Here is a 21,512-nt window from a genome sequence, read left to right as displayed (position 1 = left end):
TAAACATCCCTGATGTATTTTATTCCATCGCAGGAGATTCTTACTGATGTTAAAATCATCCTTATTTGTTCCTGGGGGTTTTCAAACTGCCCTCTGTTTCCAATAGCTTATTTGTTTCTATGTGACATTATGTTCCAGGCTTATCTTGTGCATTTCCAGCCCTGAAATCAAGTCACCTCACCTGGCAGCCTAGTTTCCTCTAAATGAAAAATCATATTGAATGATGACAATCTGGTGCTACAGGTTGTCCTTGTTTGGGGCCTTTTCCAGTGGACAGAGCTAGGACACGAGTCCACATTTTTTTTAAAAAAGAAAAATTATGGGTTCCTTGTGATGTTTCTAATTCAAATTCAGGAGTATGTAGGGTTATAATTTAATCTCATCAATCTTATATTTGCTTCTCCTTTTCACACATTGAAATTTTCAGGGTCCTAAAGCATCAAGGTAATTACTCATTTGTCTTGTTGCCCATGTAGAGAACATTTCAGTAACAGAGAATGCAGTGTCCGATTTTACCTGAAAGGTCAGGGTGAAAGGAACATTTGTTGACAAGATGAGGATGCCTATTCTGATTAGAGCAAACAGCATAGACAAAGATTCAGAGGCCTGAGAGAGCACAGTTCGTTTCGGAGAGAGCAGATCCTGGTGTACCAGAGGAGTGATGGGTTAGGGAGTCAGGAAGAGGGGGAACATGACGGGCCTCACATTCAGTGCTGTGAACGTTAGCATCAACCAGAGACACAAGCTGTTCTCTGTGTTTAGGAAGTATCTTGAGTTTAGTTGTGTTTTTGTTTTTGTTTTTTAAGATTCATTTATTTATTTTAGAGCCAGGGGGAGAGAGTGAGCAAGCAGGGGAGAGACGGAGGGAGAGGAGGATCCTGAAGCAGACTCCCTGCTGAGCACAGAGCCCAATGCAGGGCTCCATCTCACCCCCCTGAGATCATGACCCTAGCAGAAATCAAGAGTCAGCCGATTAACCAACTGAGCCACCCAGGTGCCCCTTGCATTTGTTTTTAATAAAAAGCATTTCTTTCTACTTTGTCTAAGGAGAACCTGCAGGCTAGAACTTGATAGATGGCGGTCCTCGACTCTGTTCTACAACAGTTCAGAGAAAGTGTAGCTCAGTTATTTCCTACCACTTAAAAAGTGCTTGCGTACTAATGGCCCATTTTGTGGTATTTTCTTCCCACAGAGGACAAAGTGTGGACCATAGTGTCTCACGATCTGCAGATGCAGACCACGGTGGTGGGCTACAGCCCAGAAAAGTACTCTGTGACGCAGCTCGTGTACAGCGCCTCCATGGACCAGATCAGCGCCGTCACCAGCAGCGCCGAGCACTGTGAGCAGTACGTCTCCTACTTCTGCAAGATGTCGAGGCTGTTGAACACCCCAGGTAGGCTGAGAATGGAGTGTTACTCTTAATTACTATCTCAGCTGGTGCGCGGAATTACCTAAACAATCCAACAGGTGTGACTTATTATCTTATAGTCCAGTCTCTGAAGTGCAGGCAGCTGTGGGGGAAAAAAAAAGCAAAACATCACTTGGTTGGTTTTCTGGGGAATGAAGCTAAGAAAGTACGATTTTCAGAAAAAATTCCTTTGTTTTCAGCTTACAGATTTTTCAAGTTTATGTGCATATATGTCTGTATGAGTGTTTCTGGTGTTTAATTTTCAGTAGTTGCTTTGGGCAAAAGTGTATCAGAGCCTCTTGTGAACTTCCAAGTAATACCTTCTGAGTTCTTCAGCTGTCTTTAACGTAAAGCTAAAAGCCTTCTAAAGGCTACCCAAGGTAAATAGCATGTAGAATAGTGATAAAATTTGGAGCTCTTTATTGTCTATAGTCATTTAACAGTATCTGCTTGTCTCTAGAAGTTCGACCTAATTTTTTTCGTGATGGCTTCCTTTTAGCGATGCCTCAGGGCGTGTGTGTGTGCGTGTGTGTGTGTGTGTGTGTGTGTATTTGGGGTGTAGAAAATAAAGATTTTTCCAAAGGATACACTAGAAATATCTTTTCCAAGAGATCCATATGCTTTGGGGTTCTTGGCAGCAAATTCAAGATGTTGACAGAAAACTAAATCCCTCAGTCTATAGTATAACAGAGTAGAAATAAAGCATGTGCTCGGAATCGGAGAAAAAAACGTTCACACTTTTCAGCCTTGCTGCTCTCCAGGTGTGACTTTGGTGGAGTTAATTGAACTCTTAAGCCTCGATATCCAGTGTCTTTTCCATTCAAATAGGTATTATAGTGCCAACTGCAGGTGAGTGAGAATTTCATAGGGTCATGTACTAAATGCTTACTCTAGGGTTTGATGCACTTAAGAACTTCACAAATAGCAAGTAGTGTATTGATTATTTTTAATATTAAGCAACTTTAGAAGTAGCATCATGCTAAATCACAGACCAATGGGCTATTTGCTGCCCCCAGTCAGTGTCGGATTGGAGGCAATATTGTGTGGAATACTTACAAAGAAGAGTTATATAAAACATTATACATAATATTTTAAAGATTTGAGTGTTTCTTAATGTGCAAAGCCTTGTGCTGGAGTTATGGACGAGTGTAACCTGTGGACTCTAAGAAAGTAAAATCTGTAAATTGTGGACATGATTGGTTCAGACAATTAGTGCCTCTGCTGTTGGAGGAAAGGAAGTGATCATGGCTGGGGTGTTGAGGTGGTGCTTAGAGGCAGAAAGACGATTTGATGATGTTGAAAGAGGGTAAGCTAAAGTCTAGAAGACAGAATATGAGTGAGTATTCAGGTCATGGTGAGAAGTAGCTCAGCAAAAGCAGAGTTCAGTAACAACAGGAAGAAATAAGGTTGGAAAATACACCAGAGAAACTGGGGGCAGGGAGGGAGGTGCTGGGGGTTGCATGGGGTGTTCTGCTGTGGAGCTGGGATTTTTTTCCCTGAAGACAGGTGCTTCTCAGACTTCATCAGGCATTGGAATAACCCAGGACATTAATAACACACAAATTGCTGAGCTCCAGTCCCCGAGTTTCTGATTCACTAGGTCTGAGGTGGGGCTCAAGAATTTGCATATGTAATGAGTCCAATGGACTGAACTGGGTCCTTCCAAAATTTGTGTGATGAAATCCTAACCCCCAATGTGACTGAATTTGAGACTGGGCTTTTAGTAGGTAATTAAGGTTAAATGAGTTCGTAAATCTGGTGAGATAAGTGTCCTCATAAAAAGAGGGAGAGCAAGCTGTTTCTCTCTCCCACATGAGGACACAGTGAGAAGGCAGCCATCTGCAAGCCAGGACAAGAGCCCACACCAGAAACCAAGATGGCTGGCAAAGTGATCATGGACTTCCAGCCTCCAGAACCATGAGAAAACAAATGTATATTGTTTAAGACCCCCACCTGCAGTATTTTGTTCTAGCAGCCTGAGTGAATTAATAACACGAGTTCCTAAGCAATGACAGCATTGCTGATTTAGAGACCACTCTTTGAAAACTACTGCTGTGGGCCATGGGAAACCTTTCAAGTCCCCAGCCCAACTGTTCTTCCCTGCACTTGCACTTACCATAGCCTTTTTCACAGGATCCTGTTTTCAGTGCCTGGAAAAGTTAACCAAGGATGATAGAAAATCCAGGGCACTGGTTCCAATTAACAACTTCCATCGGCTTGTTGGCACTGAGTTTCATGAGTGAATGCTCCTTATTGAGGTGCATTCCAAAGATCTCAATTAGTCTTCAGTCCTGGGGTGCAGATGAGGGTGAAGGCCAACTGCTGACCAGACAAGTAGCTTGCTACCATCAGCTTTATTTTCTTCCATTCTTCTCTTAGATTCCAAAGTCAACTTTCGCTTTTTGAACTTTGCTCTGGTGGTTACAAAATACAATGTAACTTTTAAATAAGTTCAGTTTACAGTTTGGGCACTAGGAGAATTAGGTTAGAAATAAGCAGAAGAGTTTGCCTCTAGTGTTCCTGGTCTTGCTCTTCATTCCTTCCCTCTTCCCTCTTGGATGCTCTGTGTCTCCTCCCTGTAGCCACTAAGAGGCCCCATACACTTACTACACTCCTTTTCAAAATCAGAGGGTTTCTAAAACATCAGCAAAAGTAGGATAAATTTGTTTTTAAACAGTATTTCAGTTACATCTTCTAATAATAAGCTAAGCACACTTCTTGTCAACCTGCAGACACCTTTTCAGGGGGAATAAATACTAAATTGAAATCGAGTTAATTGTTAATCCACACAATAGCAGATTATTTTCTTGTGGTTCCAGACATTGTTTCCAGACCTTTGTAGATGATTATTATGCTTAATAGATTGTACTTTGAAAATAAGTTTATCATATGCTGCTTGCCTGTGTGCACATATGTATGTATACAATTTTCACTCACAAAAGATTAGTAACTAATAAATGTTTGCTGATCGGAATGAAATGAAAATATACCATTTTTAATATTACCTCATCCTACCTTCAGGCAGTTGTTTTAAACAAGTGTGTGCCTCACCATGTTCAGGTTTGTCAAAATGCTGATTCCAGGGCCATACTCCTGGAACTCTCATTTGATAGAACTTGGTTGGGGCCCAGGAATGTTTGCTTTTAAAAAACCATCCACGGACAGTTCTGTGAACCGAACACTACGAAACACCATCTTTAATTTACAGTGTGGAGGTCTCTCATGTTAGATTTTAAGGTTTCAGTTCTCCATGTTGGAGAAGATTAAAGGGACTATTAGAACTTATCAGCCAATTAAAAGAAAATGGCATACATAATTACCTGCTCCTTCAGCTAACCTAGATTGGCATTGTAGTATTTATTAATCCTTTTCATAGACCAGTCACTAAATGTTATACAGTGAATTTCAGCCTTCCTTTCTGAGTCATTCTTCATACTCCCAATTTCTATTTCCCAGGATAGCTAATCTGTAGAACAGCTGAAGCAAGAAAAAGAAGTAGTTGGTGTAGCAAGTGTTTCTGTATGATCGTGTTCTATATATGTCCAAATAAGAAAGAACACAATTTAATAAAAATCTTTAATTTGCTGTTTTAAGGAGCTAATGTTTGCTGTAATTGGGTTTTTTTTTCTCCTTCCTGGTAACATTCAATTTTAAATATCCATTTACTCGTTCTTAACTAAGACTGAATTATATTGGAACTTCTGTAGTAGTACTTGTGACATCTGTTTGAATACAAAGTATATTCATTATAGTCATGGCAATTAAAATGAATATCAAATGAGTTTGTAATAGCTATGCACTTAAAATGTTATTCTTTATTTTAAGAGCCTTACCCTGAAGAGTTCATTTGGGGCTCTATAGTTTCTAATGATACTTATGATAAAGAGTTGATTTTGTATGCATATGGACCTCATTTTTATTTTGATAAATGTTTGGCCAACAAATGTAGAATTATTCATTATTTGTTTCTCACAACTTTACAAGAGTAGTAATGTTATCTCTTCTTTTTATTACTACAAAATTTAAAAATGGTATCAATTTTAAAGTAATGATCTTGCCATTCATTTGGTCATATCTATTCTTGCCATGTTACTATTAATTCATTTGTTCTTAGTCAGCTTTGTAAAAGACATAGAAACAAGACAAAGTTACTTTATTCCAGAGAAGAGCCATAGAGTTTGGAGGGAGGCTACCAATTTGGGAATGAACAAATTCTACCTAAACAAAGAAAACCATTAATGGGTATCCAAAACCAAAAGGATGTTAACATGTTTTATATTTATATCCTCAGAACTGCAAATGTAGTAATAACTGAACTTATGAAAGATAATAATCAAACAATGAAATCTACTTCTGAAATAGTTTAAAAACCTTATTTGATAAATTAGATACCAAGAGAAAGTTTCATTAGATTCCACTTGAGAAACATCTTAATCAGCAATCCTAATGCTTTTAGATAAAATATTTCCCTATATTTGGACACAGCCTATTAGATACTGCTTTAAAATGCTTATTTGTATAACTTAGATGCACTGGAATCATATATTTATTTTACAAAACATTATACTTTCTAATTAAGAATTTTTTTCCTGAAGTATTTATTCCTTACATCTGTCAAGATTTATCTAACTGTAGAGGTGTAAACTTGTTATGGTTCCTGTTTTTCTGACTATATTTAGTGTTGTTTTCATTGGTTTCCAGTGTTTCATTTCTTTTAATTTCTCAGTGTAGTCTTATTCTCATAGTTTTATTGCTTCTTTTGTTGGAAGAAGCAATATAAATTATCCATCCTTTTGGGTAGTTTACTATTAGATTTTGTATCTATTGAAAAGGAATTATGTTCACAATTTTTGCCTGTAAAGTAAGCTGTGTAAAATTCAATATACTTTGATGATACTAAACTGTGATTTAGTGGCCTCCAAAAGACAAGAAAACATGACTCTGGTATTATAAATTGTAACCTATTTTTAGAAAAAAATTTCTAAACTTTGGTGAAGTTATCAAGAAAGTGAATTTTCTAAATTGACCTTATGCATTATAAGAAAGCATGTTGTTTGCCTCTTGAAACATAGGTAAAAGCATTGTTTGATGGCAGCTAAAGATTAGCATTTTCATTGTGTCCAGTCAGTATATTAATCAAAAGATTAATCATTTATCTAGTTAATTACTGTGTTAAATAATTATACTAACACTGGAGGATTCAGTTAAATGGGGGCGGCAAAGAGGTAGAAATAACTAAAAGGGAAAATTAGAAGATTAAATCTAGTAATATTCCACACCCAGGCAGCTAGACTCTCCATAGAGGGTGCTGTGGTGAAAAGAGACAGAATGATCACAGGGAAAATAGTTAGAGGCTATTTCAGCAATATGGATAGAATTGATGAAAGCCTGAACTGGAATAATGAATGAGATAATCAGTCCACAAATACTTATTGTTTCTGTGTATCAGGAATTGTAACATATGTAAGCTGACATGTGGATTCATACAAGTTAAAAAAAAAAAACGGCAGGGGGAATTCTAGTTTAGAGATGTCAGAATGGGTAATTATTTGGAGATGGAGGTCAGGGGACAAGTACTTGGGAGGAAATGAGGGAGGTCAGAATGGCTGGAGTGGAGACCTTTAGGGTAGGAGACAGACAGAAAGGAGACAAAGAAGAGTCTTGAATGACTTAAGGATTCCACTCAAAGGGCAAAGGGAGTGGTTTTAAGTGGGAGATCCCAGCTATTATGTGGTGAACAGCATGGAGGGAGAGCTGGGTTTGTAGAAAGAGAACATTCCGCTCAGGGCCACCGCAGTATGGAGGAGCCTGGATGTCTGAGAGGCTCCCTGGACCTTAAGAGGGAAGACTGTCTTTCAAGTGTAGGTAGTAGAATCAACACGAGTCATGATTGCTTATCTGTGGAGTAACTTTAGGAGAGGGGAAAAATGCAATCTTCCCCTATACCCAGAAGTAAAGATAAAGTGAATGACTCTGAGCAGCTGTAATGCCTTCATCAGATGACTCAGCGAGGTCATGGGAAGAGCAAGGAAAGAACATTAAAGGAGAGAAAACACTAATTTGCGAAGGTGATTGCCGGAGAGGTTGCAGCTAAGAGGACTCAAAAGTGATAAGCAGAGCAGTAAGAAGCGAGTCAAATTAGGAAATCCTAATAATGAGGTAGCTAAAGCAAAGAGGTGTTTAACAATAAACAAACAAGTAAACAAAATGAACAAAAGAAAATTGAGGTGTGGTCAGTGGTGAGACATCATACAGAGGAAGCCAGGCCTTGGCTTTGGCTGTTGGGAGGCCATTGGAGTTTCCCGTCAGTGGTCTCTGGTGGGTAGAGCCACTGAAGAATGAATAGAAAAAGGGAACAGCAAGTGAAGGTTTTCAAAACGTTCTATGGTAAGGAGGGGATGGCTAAATACAGAATTGCTGCTTAATCAGGAGACAGAACCAAAGTGAGGGTTTGGGAATTTTTTATATTTTTAAAAATGAGGGAGTTATGAGTAAGTTTATAAATGGAGGAGGCAGTGGAGAGGAAGAGGCTAAAGATGTAAGCGACAAAAGGAATGACGGGGCCCCAGGAGAGAGGAGAGAATATGGAAACAAAACAAAACAAAAAACACCTGCTCTGAGAAGGGTGATAAAGGAAAGAGTAGAGATTTTCATTAAATTTTATTGACCAACACCATTCTTGATATTTTATCTCCTTTAACTCTTTTAGTTATGTGAACTAGATTTTATTATCTGCATTTTGCAAAAATAGGGCTCAGAAAGGTGAATAAACTCACCGAAGGTCACTGTAGCTGGAAGTAAGAAAGCGGGGTTCAAATGCAAAACTAGCTTCTCATAAGCCTTGCCTGCTGATTCACTGAGGAGAGCACGAACATGTGGAGAAGTCAGTGTCCCCCCACTAAAGTGAAGATAGAACCCCAGCAGGATCTGTACCCATCCCATCTCTTCAACCACCATGAACAAACGTTTTCCTTCGTGCCATTTACGTTTTCTGTCTCTGATTAGAAATGCTCTTTGCCAAGTAACCTTTGGTCAAGTCCAGTATTTCTGATTAATAAATTAATCTTAAGGGCAAATTTACTGAGGACAGCTTAACTGACCTCTGCTAAAAGGGTACTGCATATCAGGGTGCCAGCTTCTTGAGCTTTGAGGTGTGACTTTGAAAAAGATTGACCTTCTAGAACTTGATGAAGACTTTTTATTTCTGCCTTTTTATTTTGTGAGCGCCTGTGCATACCTTCCTTTTTTTTTTTTTTTTTTGATGACTGAAATAGGAATGAAGGGATACTTTGAAGTAATCCTATATCACGCTGCAGAATTTGGAAAGTGTCTTCTCATATACTTAAATCATCAACATTTTTTGTTTGTATATCATATTTAAAATTAACCATTTCAATGACATCATAAAATGAAGATAAACCTAATTGATTACTGTGCGTAAATTATGTTTAAAAATACCTTTCTCCTCAACAGGATACTGAAAGAAAAATTTTACTCTAAAATCCCTTGCAAATATCTAGTTTTATTAAGAAACATTGAGCAAAGATTTGTTGAATACAGAATACTCTGCTAGGTGCTATGAGAATACAAGGAGGGCAAAGAATAGTTTTTAAACATGTGCCCTAAAATATAGAAACTTCTTTATAAGGAAGATAAAGTCATTTATTTTCTGAAGGGTTTTACTGATACATCTTGGGTAAAAGATTGAATAAATTTAGAATTCATAACAATTTCTAAAAACATTGATACATGTATTTTGGACGGGAGGGAAGACCAGGAGCTATTTTGGGGAAGCTTAGGGATGGGAGGAGAGAGGGGTCTTGAGTTCCATGGGCCAGTGTACCAGTCCAGGTTCAACTGGAGAAATAAAACCAGGAAGAATATATATATTTAGAAATTTATTGCAAGGAATTGGCTTATGCAGTAGTGGGACCTGGCTTGGCAAGTCCAAACTTGGGGCAGACTGGAACTCAAGAATGAGAAGAAAGCTGCTGCCCATGGGTAGAATATTTTCTCCAAGGAAGACCAAGTCCTTTCCTCCTTTCAGCTGATTGAATCAGGTCCGTCCGGCTTATGTGGCCTGATCTGTCTTACTGAAAGTCAACCAGTAATGGACTTACCAACATCTATAAAATACCTGCACAGCAACACCTTGGTTTGTGTTTGGTTGAGTGACTGGGCACTGTAGCCCAGCTAAGTTTGCCCACTAAACTGATCATCATAGCCAGCAAAGATTATTTTTTTTTAATGAACGAGTGAGAAATCCATTTCTAGAGTAGCAATGATTATTCCCTCAGTTGTGGAACATGGAGCTCTCTCTGTCAGCAGAGACAGGTGAGAGCAACGTGTTAAAGGTGTTGGGGGACCTTTCATTCTGCTATCTCTCCATTTATGATGAGGGTACACATGAATGTGGTTTTAAATTGCCAAATAAAGGGGCGCCTGGGTGGCACAGCGGTTAGGCGTCTGCCTTCGGCTCAGGGCGTGATCCCGGAGTTACGGGATCGAGCCCCACGTCAGGCTCCTCCACTGTGAGCCTGCTTCTTCCTCTCCCAGTCCCCCTGCTTGTGTTCCCTCTCTCGCTGGCTGTCTCTATCTCTGTCAAATAAATAAATAAAATCTTTAAAAAAAAAAAATAAAATAAAAAAAAAAATAAATTGCCAAATAAAATATCATTTTATACGGTTAGAGCAATGGTGATTTGAATCAAGTAGATCAGCTTTACTCAAGAAGTCAAGAACAAAGATTTGCCTTTTTTTCTGTGTTATTTCAAAAAAAAATTATGGATGCCTTTAGTCCATATTGTAACCAAGATCTGTGTCCACCAGGATCTGGCACTATTCACTCATTGTTGGCTCTAAGCTCTGCCTAAAGGAAAGCATCTCCATGGATCCAAATAAGTGTACCCCATACCCGTAACCTTAGGAAAGCTGCAGGATAGTTTCCTCCATCCACTTTATTTTGCGGTGTTCCTCTGTTTTTACTTTTATAATTGAATCAAATCCCATTGCCATGCAAACTAAACGTAATGTTACAGAAGCTCAGAGAAAGTTGAAAAAGCTCACTTTTTCTTTTAAAGAATGGATAAGAATGAAATAATACATGAGTTTTATTTCAAAGACTGTATGTCTTCCAAGTTTTGTTATTTCCCACCAGTGAATGACAGAACTTCCCTAAAATACTAAGTCTCCAAAAAGGCAGCTGGTCTCTATTATCCTGTTTGCCTGTGATTTACCAAAACCAAGTGACTGGGTAGTTTTTGTAGGACAGTAAATGTTTGGAGTGTTAGTCCAATAGGAACGCCACAGCCATTTTGACCTTCATTCTGTATCTTTAATTCTCTTTAAAAAAAATAACTTTCCCCCCTCCCCCTCTTGGTACTGGATCTGAAATTCAGGCTAAATGTATTGTCCTCTATATACTTGATAAATAATATTTTAAAATCCCTAGATTAGATTATGATGAAAGGAACAGAAATGGCATAGGTTTGTTAAATGCTTACTATGGACATTTACATATATTGGTTCATTCTGTCCATCCCCAAAACTTTATGTTATATATTATTATTTCCATTTTATATCTGAAGAAATATAGAACTTTGGAAGGGTTAATTCACCGAAGGAAAACAGTAAAAATGGTGCTAAGAGTCCAAACCAAGATTAAAATCTAGGTTTATGTGCCTCTAGACTTGCATGTATTTTCTACCAAGATGTTAAAAAAAAAAAAAATGAGGAAGGGAGGAGAGGAGAGAGAGAGAGAAGGAAAGAGAACAAAAGAAAGAAAATGGAGCCACCAAAACTAATTGGGGAAATTTTTAATTTTTCCTAAAGTGCAAAATTAGGATGTGCTTTTAGCAGAATTAAAACAGAAGGCTGAAACATTTTTGTTAAACAGGAAGCCAAAAGGGACATTTATGAGACCTGCAAAGGCTTCATTTTGAAATTCTACCTTTTTTTTCAATATCCTCGATTTGGCCCTGACAAGTATATTAAAAAATATGGTTTAGATGATAATTTGTTTGGAATCATATTGAAAAACATTTGATGTGAAAGAAATAAAAACATGCCTCTCTTTCTATACAGCACTTGACTTTCATGTTTTAATATCAAGGTATTTCAAATAGAACAGGTGAATTGTATATTGGTGAAATAGAAAAATGTTGCAAAAGGTTATCCACTTTTCAGACGTGAGATATGAAAACAAAATGTTGATTTTTTTTTTCTTTTCAGAAGAAACACACACGTAAGCCTAACATACATGCCATGCCCAACATTGCATTCTTGCCTTATTAATTTGCTGTTGACATATTGCCCAGAGACCCTGTTAGAATGGGCAAGGGCAGAGACAGCCACGTCTGCCTGTGGCTGGGCAGTGCCTGAAGGGTGGCCCTAAGACACAGACACGGACATAAAAATCACTCAGTAGAGACAGAAATTTATTTTCTTAGGGTAGGGAATTGTTTTCTGTCTAAAGAATAAAAAAAACTCTTAGTTCAGACTTATTGTAAGTGGGAGGGAGAACGGATGAGGGAAGGTGGCTCCATGCTGAGTAACAGGAGGGAGGGAGTTTTGTATGCAGGCAGTGGAGTGGGGTGGTGGGCAAGAGCCAGGGACAGGAGGACGAAGCCAGAAGGAACATGGGGAATTAACTAGAACAAAACGGCCTGTTCTGCATTCTGTCCAGCCGGACCGTAGAGTCTATTTAGTATCTCATAGCTTTTATAAAATCATATTGATCTAGTTAGCCCAAATGTTAAAATCAATTATCTTTCTTCTTAGAAGGCAGCCTTGTAAAGGCAGCCAAATTTTTTTAAAATTTTGTTTCATTGCAAAACATCAAGACAAGACAGTAAGGTGATCAAAGCAACCAAATTACTAGGATCAGTGCTATGAGATTGGCAAGTCTAATAAACGAAGCTTAATACATAATCATGGACAGAGGTTTCAGCTCTATTAACCACGGTTATGAGTTTACATGAAGAGAACTGGTAGAATAACTTATAAGGTTTTAATGTAAAAATAGGAAGTATTAATGAAATGATGTCCACCAAAGCAGAGAAAAAATGTGCACTTCCTAAATGAACAGTCACTATACATAGGTCTGACTTTCAGAGATGACCTAAATTCTGGAATCACTAGACACATATTATCCAAACTAACAAAAAGCAGCAAAAACATGAATTAATATGGTAGATGGTTTTAATATAAATACTTGGCATTGGGATGTTATAACTTCTAAGAGTGTACCAGTATCTGAAAGTATACTCTAAATATGATAATGAAGTTACAAGATATTCAATGGCAATGACTTCTTTCCTCCTATCCTTGGGCAATTTATTCTTTTTCCTTCCAGTCTTTCAATAGATATTGTTCAGATTAGGCAAAGCATCCACCTTCACTATTTGTATATGCGTCTATATGTATATATGTATGTGTAAGTACCTGTATTTTTTCACCTGTTGGGGTACATACCAGTGCACGTCTCTGTAATAATCTAATGTATCTCTGTGTGTTCTAAATACCACACACACACACACCCTATATGTTTCCAAAAATAACTTAGTCAAGCAGAATTCCTCCATGAAGCTGGCTAGTCCTGATAGACTTCTTAGAAGTAACAACACACAGAGCTTATTCGAAATGCAAAGAAATCAAACTACTTATGTGGAGTAGGTGTTTGCTACTGAAGTTGAAAACATCATTTGTGGGGAAAATAATCAGTCTGGAAAGAACTAAAAGTTGGCTGTAATTTACTACATTGTTAACTACAAGTGAATTTCAGATCAAAAGTGACAGAGGTGGAAAAAATTAAAAGTAAATGTCACTTGATCCCATATTGCTGAAGCCAGAGTATTTTACCAAGAACAGATAACATACTTAGTGGAGAGGGGTCAGCTTTGGTCAAATATGGGAAATAAAGATCTAAAGTAATATAGACTAAATATGAATAAAAAAAAATCACCTGGAGTAAGAATAGTCTGGAAATATATACCCAGTTGTTTTTTTAAAGAACTGATTTTCTACTACCACTGAGAATTGCTGTTATCCTGTTTTGAGCATCACCTCAAGACAGGGACAATCTAACCCAGGTGAAATGTATAAAATATGTATAGGCATGATTCAGAGAAATCTTAAAAAAGCATAAATGATCTGAGGAGGAGAAATATAATTGGGGTTATATATGTAGGAGAAAGGTCTATAAAAAAAAAAGTCCTTGAGAAAATAAAAATAAGTTGAACTGCCTTGGAAATTTCATTTTTAATGAGAAAGGAGAAAAACAAAGAAATTGGGCTTCACTTATATTAGAAAGGATTTAGTAGAGATTTTATCTGAAACAACTTCTTAGGATAGTGTAGATGAAATGCTTGCCTATGCGTAGAAGTTTCAGAAAGGAAAAGAAACTTAGCTTGCATCAAATTCTGGTAGCTGAAATTGCATCACGTGGAGAAGCCTCGAAGGCTGTCTCTCAAGATATCTGACATTACCTTAATGAGTTTTCTACGATTCAAAGTCAGATTCTTTTGATAGAACTTGATTTATCAGCACACTCTAGTTTGATCTAAAATATAATCAGAGTCTGGGAGATTGAGATCTACCATCAGAATGCCACTGTATTAATTTAAAATGAGAAGAGAAACTGCTGAAGGGGTAGAGTGGTCTGACCGGCGCCTTCTATGCCAGGCGAGGTATGTGGACAGCAAAGTATAAACCAGGATGCCAACGTGTCAATTTGTAATGAAAAATGGAATGCTGGAGGGACTGGATCCTTTTGTTCTCTACCTTGCCCAAATCACTCCCTGTAGGGCTACCACGTGGGGAACCAAGTTAGAATCAGATGCTTGCTTCTTTAGCGTGGACTTGGAGCACGAGGAGTGAATTAGGTTTTGAGAGAAGGAGTAGGCTATCTTTGGACCATGGAGCCGTTTTTCTTAGGCTGCAGCCATGCAAAGATCGTCTTGTTCACTACCCTCTCACCTCTGCCTTGGCTATCTATCTAGATTCCTTCCGCCCTTGTCTTCTGTTGTTTAGCTCTGTTAATATTTTCAGTTAGATTACAGTAGAACGTTGGTCACCTAGTGGTAATTTTGTTCTAATCCTTGCTTTGCGTTGATATTTTGGTTCAACTAGCAGAGGGTGATCTTATCTTTAAGACTCTTCAGAGAAGTCCTCAAGACCCCTCACTGACAACCAAAGACAACAGAGACGATTTCTTAAACTTCTTTCCAGTCCTCTATGTTGTGGGGAGAAAAAATGTTTCCAGTGGTGTGTTATTGCACCCAGATAACGGAATTTCCTTTTCAAAGACTAGGAATGACAAAGGAAAGAAAAGTTGGGTAGACTTAGAAGATGTGGCCTACATGTAAGTGAATCCTTAGTGTTTCTCCGGTTCTGGACGGGAAATCATCATCATTTTGATTGAGATGTCTGCATTCATTGCCCAGAAACTTGGTTTTGGCTCCCCACAGGGATCAAATGGAATATGCAGATATAGTACTTTACTTCTTAGTAGCTTTTATAGAAATTTTGATCATTTTCATCATATTAGAGCTTCCAATTTGGAACTGACTGTGAAGATGAAGAAACGCTTGCTCAGCAAAAACGTCTTAATATTCAACCATCTACTCCCTGGAAGCTTTTGTGATAACACGTACTACCAAGATGGAGAAACCATTGAGGTGAATAAGCCTTATTATTCATCCATGTGTTACTGTTGAAAATAAAAGGCAGGCCATGTATGTTTTGCATGGAACTCCACTGGCAAGCTATCATATGATAACACAAAGAAAGATAAGGTGGAAGAAATATAAATGGGAATGACTAGAGAGTAATACAATTAATTTATAGCCAGACATATTAAATTTGTTTAAGATTGACAGCAGATTTGCCCCTGGGAAGGAGAAGGAGAGAAGGGAATGGATTTTACTTTTAAGAGCTCCTGAAACCTGCTAGGATGTGCCTAATGAGGTGATGTAATATAAAACATCACAAGATGTGAAATTTGCATAATGCCTTTTTTCCCTAAGAGATTGCTTTGAAAGAATAACAAAGAAACTGAAATGAGGTGGAAAACAAAATAACAAAACACAAATATTTTCTCAGTGTTTGCAAATATTAAAAATAATTTCCTATCTTCTGATTTGTTTGTTCTCCTGAGAGCCCACCTGGATGTCCTCAGAATGTAAAATGAGACTTTAATTAATACACTGGGATTTATATTTCTCTGTAACTATACCACTTGTATCAAAAATGTTCATGTCTGCTTATGAGCCATGCAAAGCAGTGGTCGTGTGAATTACGCTGTGTAGTGTGGGACCAAACACCTATACGAGGCTTTGATTCATGCATAAACTGTTGTGGTAAACAAGCCAGCCCTTACTGAAGTTTTCCAAAGAAGTCTGTCTTTTGCAGTTTATTCCCTCTGTTTTGCACCTTTTTCTTTTAATTGAGAACCTTTCTTCCTGTGGCTGCCTGTTTTCTGACCAACTCTGCTTATGACGGTGTTGGTGCTCTCCTGTTGAGATGACACTGTTACCCCAGCGCCATATCTCTTCCCCCATCGCTGCTCCCTCCACAGTTTTGAAGGAGACCTAGTGTTCATACTGCCTTGCTTTAAAATCCTCCCTACAGAGATGGGGAAGACTCTCTGCTGCCAGACATTTTACATTTGTTGCTTCATTAAATTTTAGCATAGAGTTTCTAGTCACTGCATTACCTTGTACATATTGTTTTGCATTTAAAACCCTTCATATTTAATTTTGAAATTGCTTTTCATTCCTTCGTCTAGTCATTCATTCTTTGAACCAGTGTTTATTGACCATCTATTCTCTTTAAGCTACTAAGCTAATTACTGTGGGTGGTTAAGAAATGACTAAGACCTGGGTCCTTAAGGCAGGGATCGCCTCTCAAAGCTGTTTTAAACAGCTTCCTTCTAAAGAGAAATAGGAAGGTGGAAGACTGGTGAGCCTCCAAAATCACACTGCACCCAGCATTGGCCCTGAAGGCATTGTTGAGTGAGGTCCTTGTTAAAGACTGTGTGGGACAGATGGAACTGTGCACACTCTTCCCTGTCAGTATCCTCAGGCCCCCGCCCAGCCACCTGACATATACGTTAAAATGTAAGTGCTTATGTCCAGCCACCTGTTTTCAGGGGATTGCTGTCCTGCTTGCGGTTGTCATAAACCTGTTACGAACCAATTTCCTGAAGATGATGGTGTCTATCCTGGTCTTCTTCCCTGTGCCAGGCCCTGCCCTGCCTTCCCAGCCATATTCTAGAGATAAGGCACCTCTGAACCCAGCCCCAAATGTCCCTAGCTTCAGTGCTCTCCCGCCATTTGTCTCAAGGACCCAGCTGGGTTTATTGTGTATTTGGTGTAATATTTAGAGAATACAGTGTCATTTTCTTTCTGTAACTTCTCTTTTCTAACATCCTTGCATTTTAACTCTAAGCTGTGTATTTGTATTGGGAAACAGAATTTGGGCCAAAGAAATGTTTTGTAGTAAAGGTCAGTTTAGTAAAGGTCAGCTCCCCAATCTGAGACAGTCTGCTGGGCTGGCTAAGGCAGCTCCCTGAGTTCTTCAGTAGAACTTAGTGGTAGTGTGGGCTTTGGAGAAAGTTCCTCTGCTCTGACTTTCCAAATTCAGGGGCCTCCTTTATGATTGCTTCTCGATGTCAATGCCCTCTAGTCTAGTCTACCAGCCTGTGCCATGACAGAGCACTACCCTAATGGAAAGTGTGACGTGTATGTCAGTCACCAAAGCCGTTTGCCCTTCATATCTCTGACACTAATAAAATACCAAACCCTCTCCTTCAGTGGTTCAACATCCTAGACTCTCAGGAAATGTGTCTTTGTCTTGACATTCTTATAGGCTTGCTAGAAAGGCCAGTCCTTTCTTAGAAAATTCAATGCCAATTTATAATATTCAGATGGTACAAATATTAATCAAATATGCAACAACCCCAGTGTGATTTATAGAACGTAAATGCAACATCAGACACTTTGCCCAATAAGTACCCTCCCCTCTTTAAGGACCCTTTGTCTTTTACGAGCCACGTTCCAGATTCTGCATCTACACTGTCGCCTAAAGGACAACATCCCAGTGTTGTCAGGAGTCATTTAGCCCACTGATGGGATGGCACAGTCCCTACATCTGCTCCTGAATCAAGGAGCTGATTAACGGTGCGTTGCGCATCTTGGCAAGAGTCAGAGTAGGAAATAAAATTAAGGTGTAGGGGTTAGGCAGGAAATTCAGATAAAACTACTTGGGAAATGTAGCTAAGCAAGATATAATTATCTAACTTATAATTAGCCCAGAACATCAGGCCTACCATCCCTAAAGGCTTCTTTTTTTTGCAGAGAGACAAGTGATACCATCAAGTAGCAGATGGTACTCTTGTATGAGTGTGGGTAAGTAATGGATACTTCTTACCTTAAGAGTGTAGCCCGCTCAGAATTTGGTTATAGGAATTCCTATTGGCGCTAACTCATTAGCTTAATAGTTCATTATTTCTGTTTTTTCATTGCTTTGGGCTAGTGCAGTTATTATATTAAAAAAAAAAAGTTCTGGAAAATTTCAGTAACATCTCTGGGCCTGATGGCCTCACCTGATGGCCTCTATCCTTCGATCACCTAGAACACCTAGCACATTAACACAACCAGATTAAATTTTTTATTAATTTATCAAAAGCCAAGAAAGTCGTTTGATTTCAACATGGCTCCAACAATTTGGGATATGTTTTAATTTTATTCCTTAAAAATTCTATGGTATATTTTTTAGAAAAGAGAAGACTATTCAGGTCTAGAGTGTGGTTTTTGCCCCAGTGAGTGCTTCTGCATCAGAGGACCTTACATGTGGCCCTGGAACTAGCCCTCTTATTGCAGAAAAATGGAAAAAAAAGCTAAATAAAGTCCCCTTGGTTCAAGGAATATGCTGTGGAGAGAGGGAAACCCAGGACCAGAAGGGGTTTGTGGCTTCTGTTTACCTAAGAGACAGGTTCAACGAGATGAAAGGCCTAGTTTATTCTTTCTGTTGATCTGTAGTAGGCCTATTCAGGTTGCTGAAAGCAGCCTGGCCATGACCGTGCTGGCTGTAGGAACTGGCTTTCAGTTGTGTGTCCCTCATGAAGGGGTGTCCTGGAACTACTGGTTTGTATACCATTTGTAATGACAGCCTCAAAAACAGTATAGATTTTAAAACCGTTTATTTGTACATGTGAACTCGTTCATTTATTCACTCATCCATTCATCCCATAATGCATCAGTTCTTTGCACTAACATCATCTGAATATCTACTCCATACAAGTTGCTTGGTTAAGTTCTGTAGAGAATAAAAATAACGTCCAGTTTTCTGTGTAGCAAAATGTGTTGAATCACTGAGATATTAACAGAATATTAAGCTAATATATATTTGTCACTTTACTTAGGGGGTGGGAATGCATAGTAGTGAAATAACTTAAACCAGAAAAGCTTTTATATGCTCATATATATATAAATATATAACTTCTATATAAGCATATATGCATATATATAATTTTGTATAGAGATATAATTTTAGAAGTAGTATACATGATTTCCCATAATTATTTCTTTAATGGTAACAAATAAAACCTCTTCCAATGACTTGGAAAATACTCATTTTTTAACCAATCAAGTAGGGTGATTTTTCATTTTTGGAATACAAGGAGAACAGTGATAACAAAGTTACCTTAAGCTTTAGCTGAGGGCTTCCTAGCCTGTTTTTGGATCAAGAATCTTAGCTCCGTAAGAATAGGGATGTTGCCTTTCTAGTCATCACTGTATTACTGACATGTAGAACCAGGCCCAGCACATAGTCATCAACATTAGTATAATAAAGAATATTCGAATGATTGAAGAACAGAACACAAAACCCTTTCAATGATCTGTGAAGACAAATGAAGCATCTTCATAGGGAAATGATGTGGGTTCACGCATACCTTTTTGCATATATTTCAGGGACCCGCTAGACTCTCTTCATGCTCACCCACAGGTGCTAGGTAAAGAGCCCCAGCTTTAACTGAACGAAAAACAGACATGATATGTACAAAAAAGCGTCACCCCAAAGCAGAGAGTACAGCTAGGGGCCAGGCCAATCCCTGATATGTACACGTGATGCTCAGAGGTATTGTTGCTCACAACAGATATGGTATGAAAGAACTTTTTTTAAAAAATCAATTGTAACTATTACTCCAAAATCATTCCAAATACTCAGAGTCGACACAGTGGGGGGAGGGGGACAGCAGAGAGAAGCTTATGTTTTGAAGGGCCAGGGACCAGATAATGAATGATGTTTAACCTTGTCTTCCATATACATCATTTTTGGCCCTTAAGTAATATCTGAGGGGAGAAAAACCTCTCTACTAAAGTATCATTTTGCTCCTTCTTAGGATTAAAATCACTTAAATAATTGAAACTGTCAAAATGATTCCTGTATACTCCCCACTGCAATTTGTGTGCCTATGATTGTGCCCCCCCCAAATTCATTTGTTGAAGCCCTAATCCTCAGTACCCTAGAATAGGACAACATTTGGAGGTAAGGACGTTAGAGAGGAAATTAAGTTAAAACAAGGCTGTTAGGCTCAGATCGAATCTGACTGGTGTCCTTAGAAGAAGGTTCAATTAGGACACACAGAGAGACCCCGGGAATGTGCACAGAAGAGAGAGCAAATGAAGACACAGCAAGAAGACAGCCATCCACAAACCAAAGAGAGAGGCCTCACAACACACAGAACTGCCCATGTCCTGATCTTGGACTTCTACCCTCCAGAACTCTGAGAAAATAGATTTCTGTCGTTTAAGGGATCCAGTCTGTGGAATTTTGTTTTGGAAGGCATAGCAAATGAATACACTATCTTTCATCTTGTGGATCAGTGTGCAATCTATAAAACACAAGAATAAGAGGCATCATCTTACTCCAAATCATGATTTTAGTGTCCATTAACTAGGACTCCACCCAGAGGAGCAGTGCCTTTGACAGTACTGTAGATGAATAAGATATTATCGTTAAATTTTCTTTCTACACAAGAGAGAAGGAAAATAACATTATATAACATCGACTCTTGGCCAGGCAACTTCATGTTATCTTTTGTTATGTTTTATTTTTTTTAAGATTTTGTTTATTTGAGAGAGAGAGAGCAGGGGGAGAGGCAGGCAGAATCTCAAGTAGACTCCCCACAGAGTGTGGAGTCTGATGCAGGACTCGATTCCAGGACCCTGAGAACACGACCTGAGCTGAAGTCAGACACTTAACCAACTGAGCCACCCAGGCATCCCTGTTATCTGTTTTATTGTTCAAAAAATGTTAGGAGGTAGATATTGTTAGTCATATTGTATAGATGAGAAAAATGAGGGTTCTGGTGGGTTTGAACATGTGAGTGGTACCCCTCAGATGCTCACTGGCAAAGCTGATGAGCACATCCACATTCGGATGCTGAAAACTACACTTTCTTCTGGACACCACACTGATCATCTCTGAGTCATCATGTTCTGAGGTCGTCACATACCTAGGATGTCTGCTCATCAGAGGAAGATTAGAGCATTTGTTGTCACTTAGCTTCAATTCAAGAAGTGAGGACACCGGAAACATTATAGCAGGTTTTCTTTTCTGTCGTTGATAAAACCAATGATTTAACATTTTCATTTTTTTTTTCCTTGCTGAGAAATATGCCAAGCAATTAATATGAAAAGAAAGAAATGTGGCCATCCGGACCTTAGTGCTTTCTGTTCCTGAATTTGTAGTAAAAGGTCAGAGAACATGTAGTCAAGACTAATCAATGAAATTGTTGATCTTGCCCCTAAGAATTAAGAGGTGATCGGTTCAAGAAAGTCATTTGAGCATGAGGTAATTTTTGATAGTGAAAGAATACAGGTTTAGCATATTTTATAACTTTTATGTTTATATTTTGTATAATTAACAATTACCCATAAGAATATTATGAAATTGCTTGCCATATTCTCTGAGAACAAAAATTGCCCATTTATAAGTCTATAGAAGGGGCGCCTGGGTGGCTCAGTCGGTTAAGTGTCTGCCTTCGGCTCAGGTCATGATCTCAGGGTCCTGGGATTGAGTACCGCATTGGGCTCCTTGCT

The 21,512-nt window shown here is 38.5% G+C and overlaps 1 protein-coding gene across 2 annotated transcripts in view; it reads left to right on the top strand.

The window, feature by feature from the left end:
* Nucleotides 1-21,512, top strand: part of CNTNAP2 (contactin associated protein 2) — a 1,871,860-nt gene that overhangs the window by 1,252,802 nt on the left and 597,546 nt on the right. For both annotated transcript variants that reach the window (XM_045792416.2, XM_087860735.1), the window contains one exon: nt 1,193-1,393. In XM_045792416.2, coding sequence (XP_045648372.2) covers nt 1,193-1,393 — 201 coding nt within the window. The remainder of the gene's footprint in view (nt 1-1,192; nt 1,394-21,512) is intronic.

The sequence above is a fragment of the Ursus americanus genome, chromosome 3 (assembly GCF_024610735.1).
Source record: "Ursus americanus isolate L20-20 chromosome 3, mUrsAme1.1.p, whole genome shotgun sequence".
NCBI lineage: Eukaryota > Metazoa > Chordata > Mammalia > Carnivora > Ursidae > Ursus > Ursus americanus.
The sequence above is the reverse complement of the archived record's forward strand: the minus strand, read 5'-3'. Positions and strand labels throughout refer to the sequence as shown.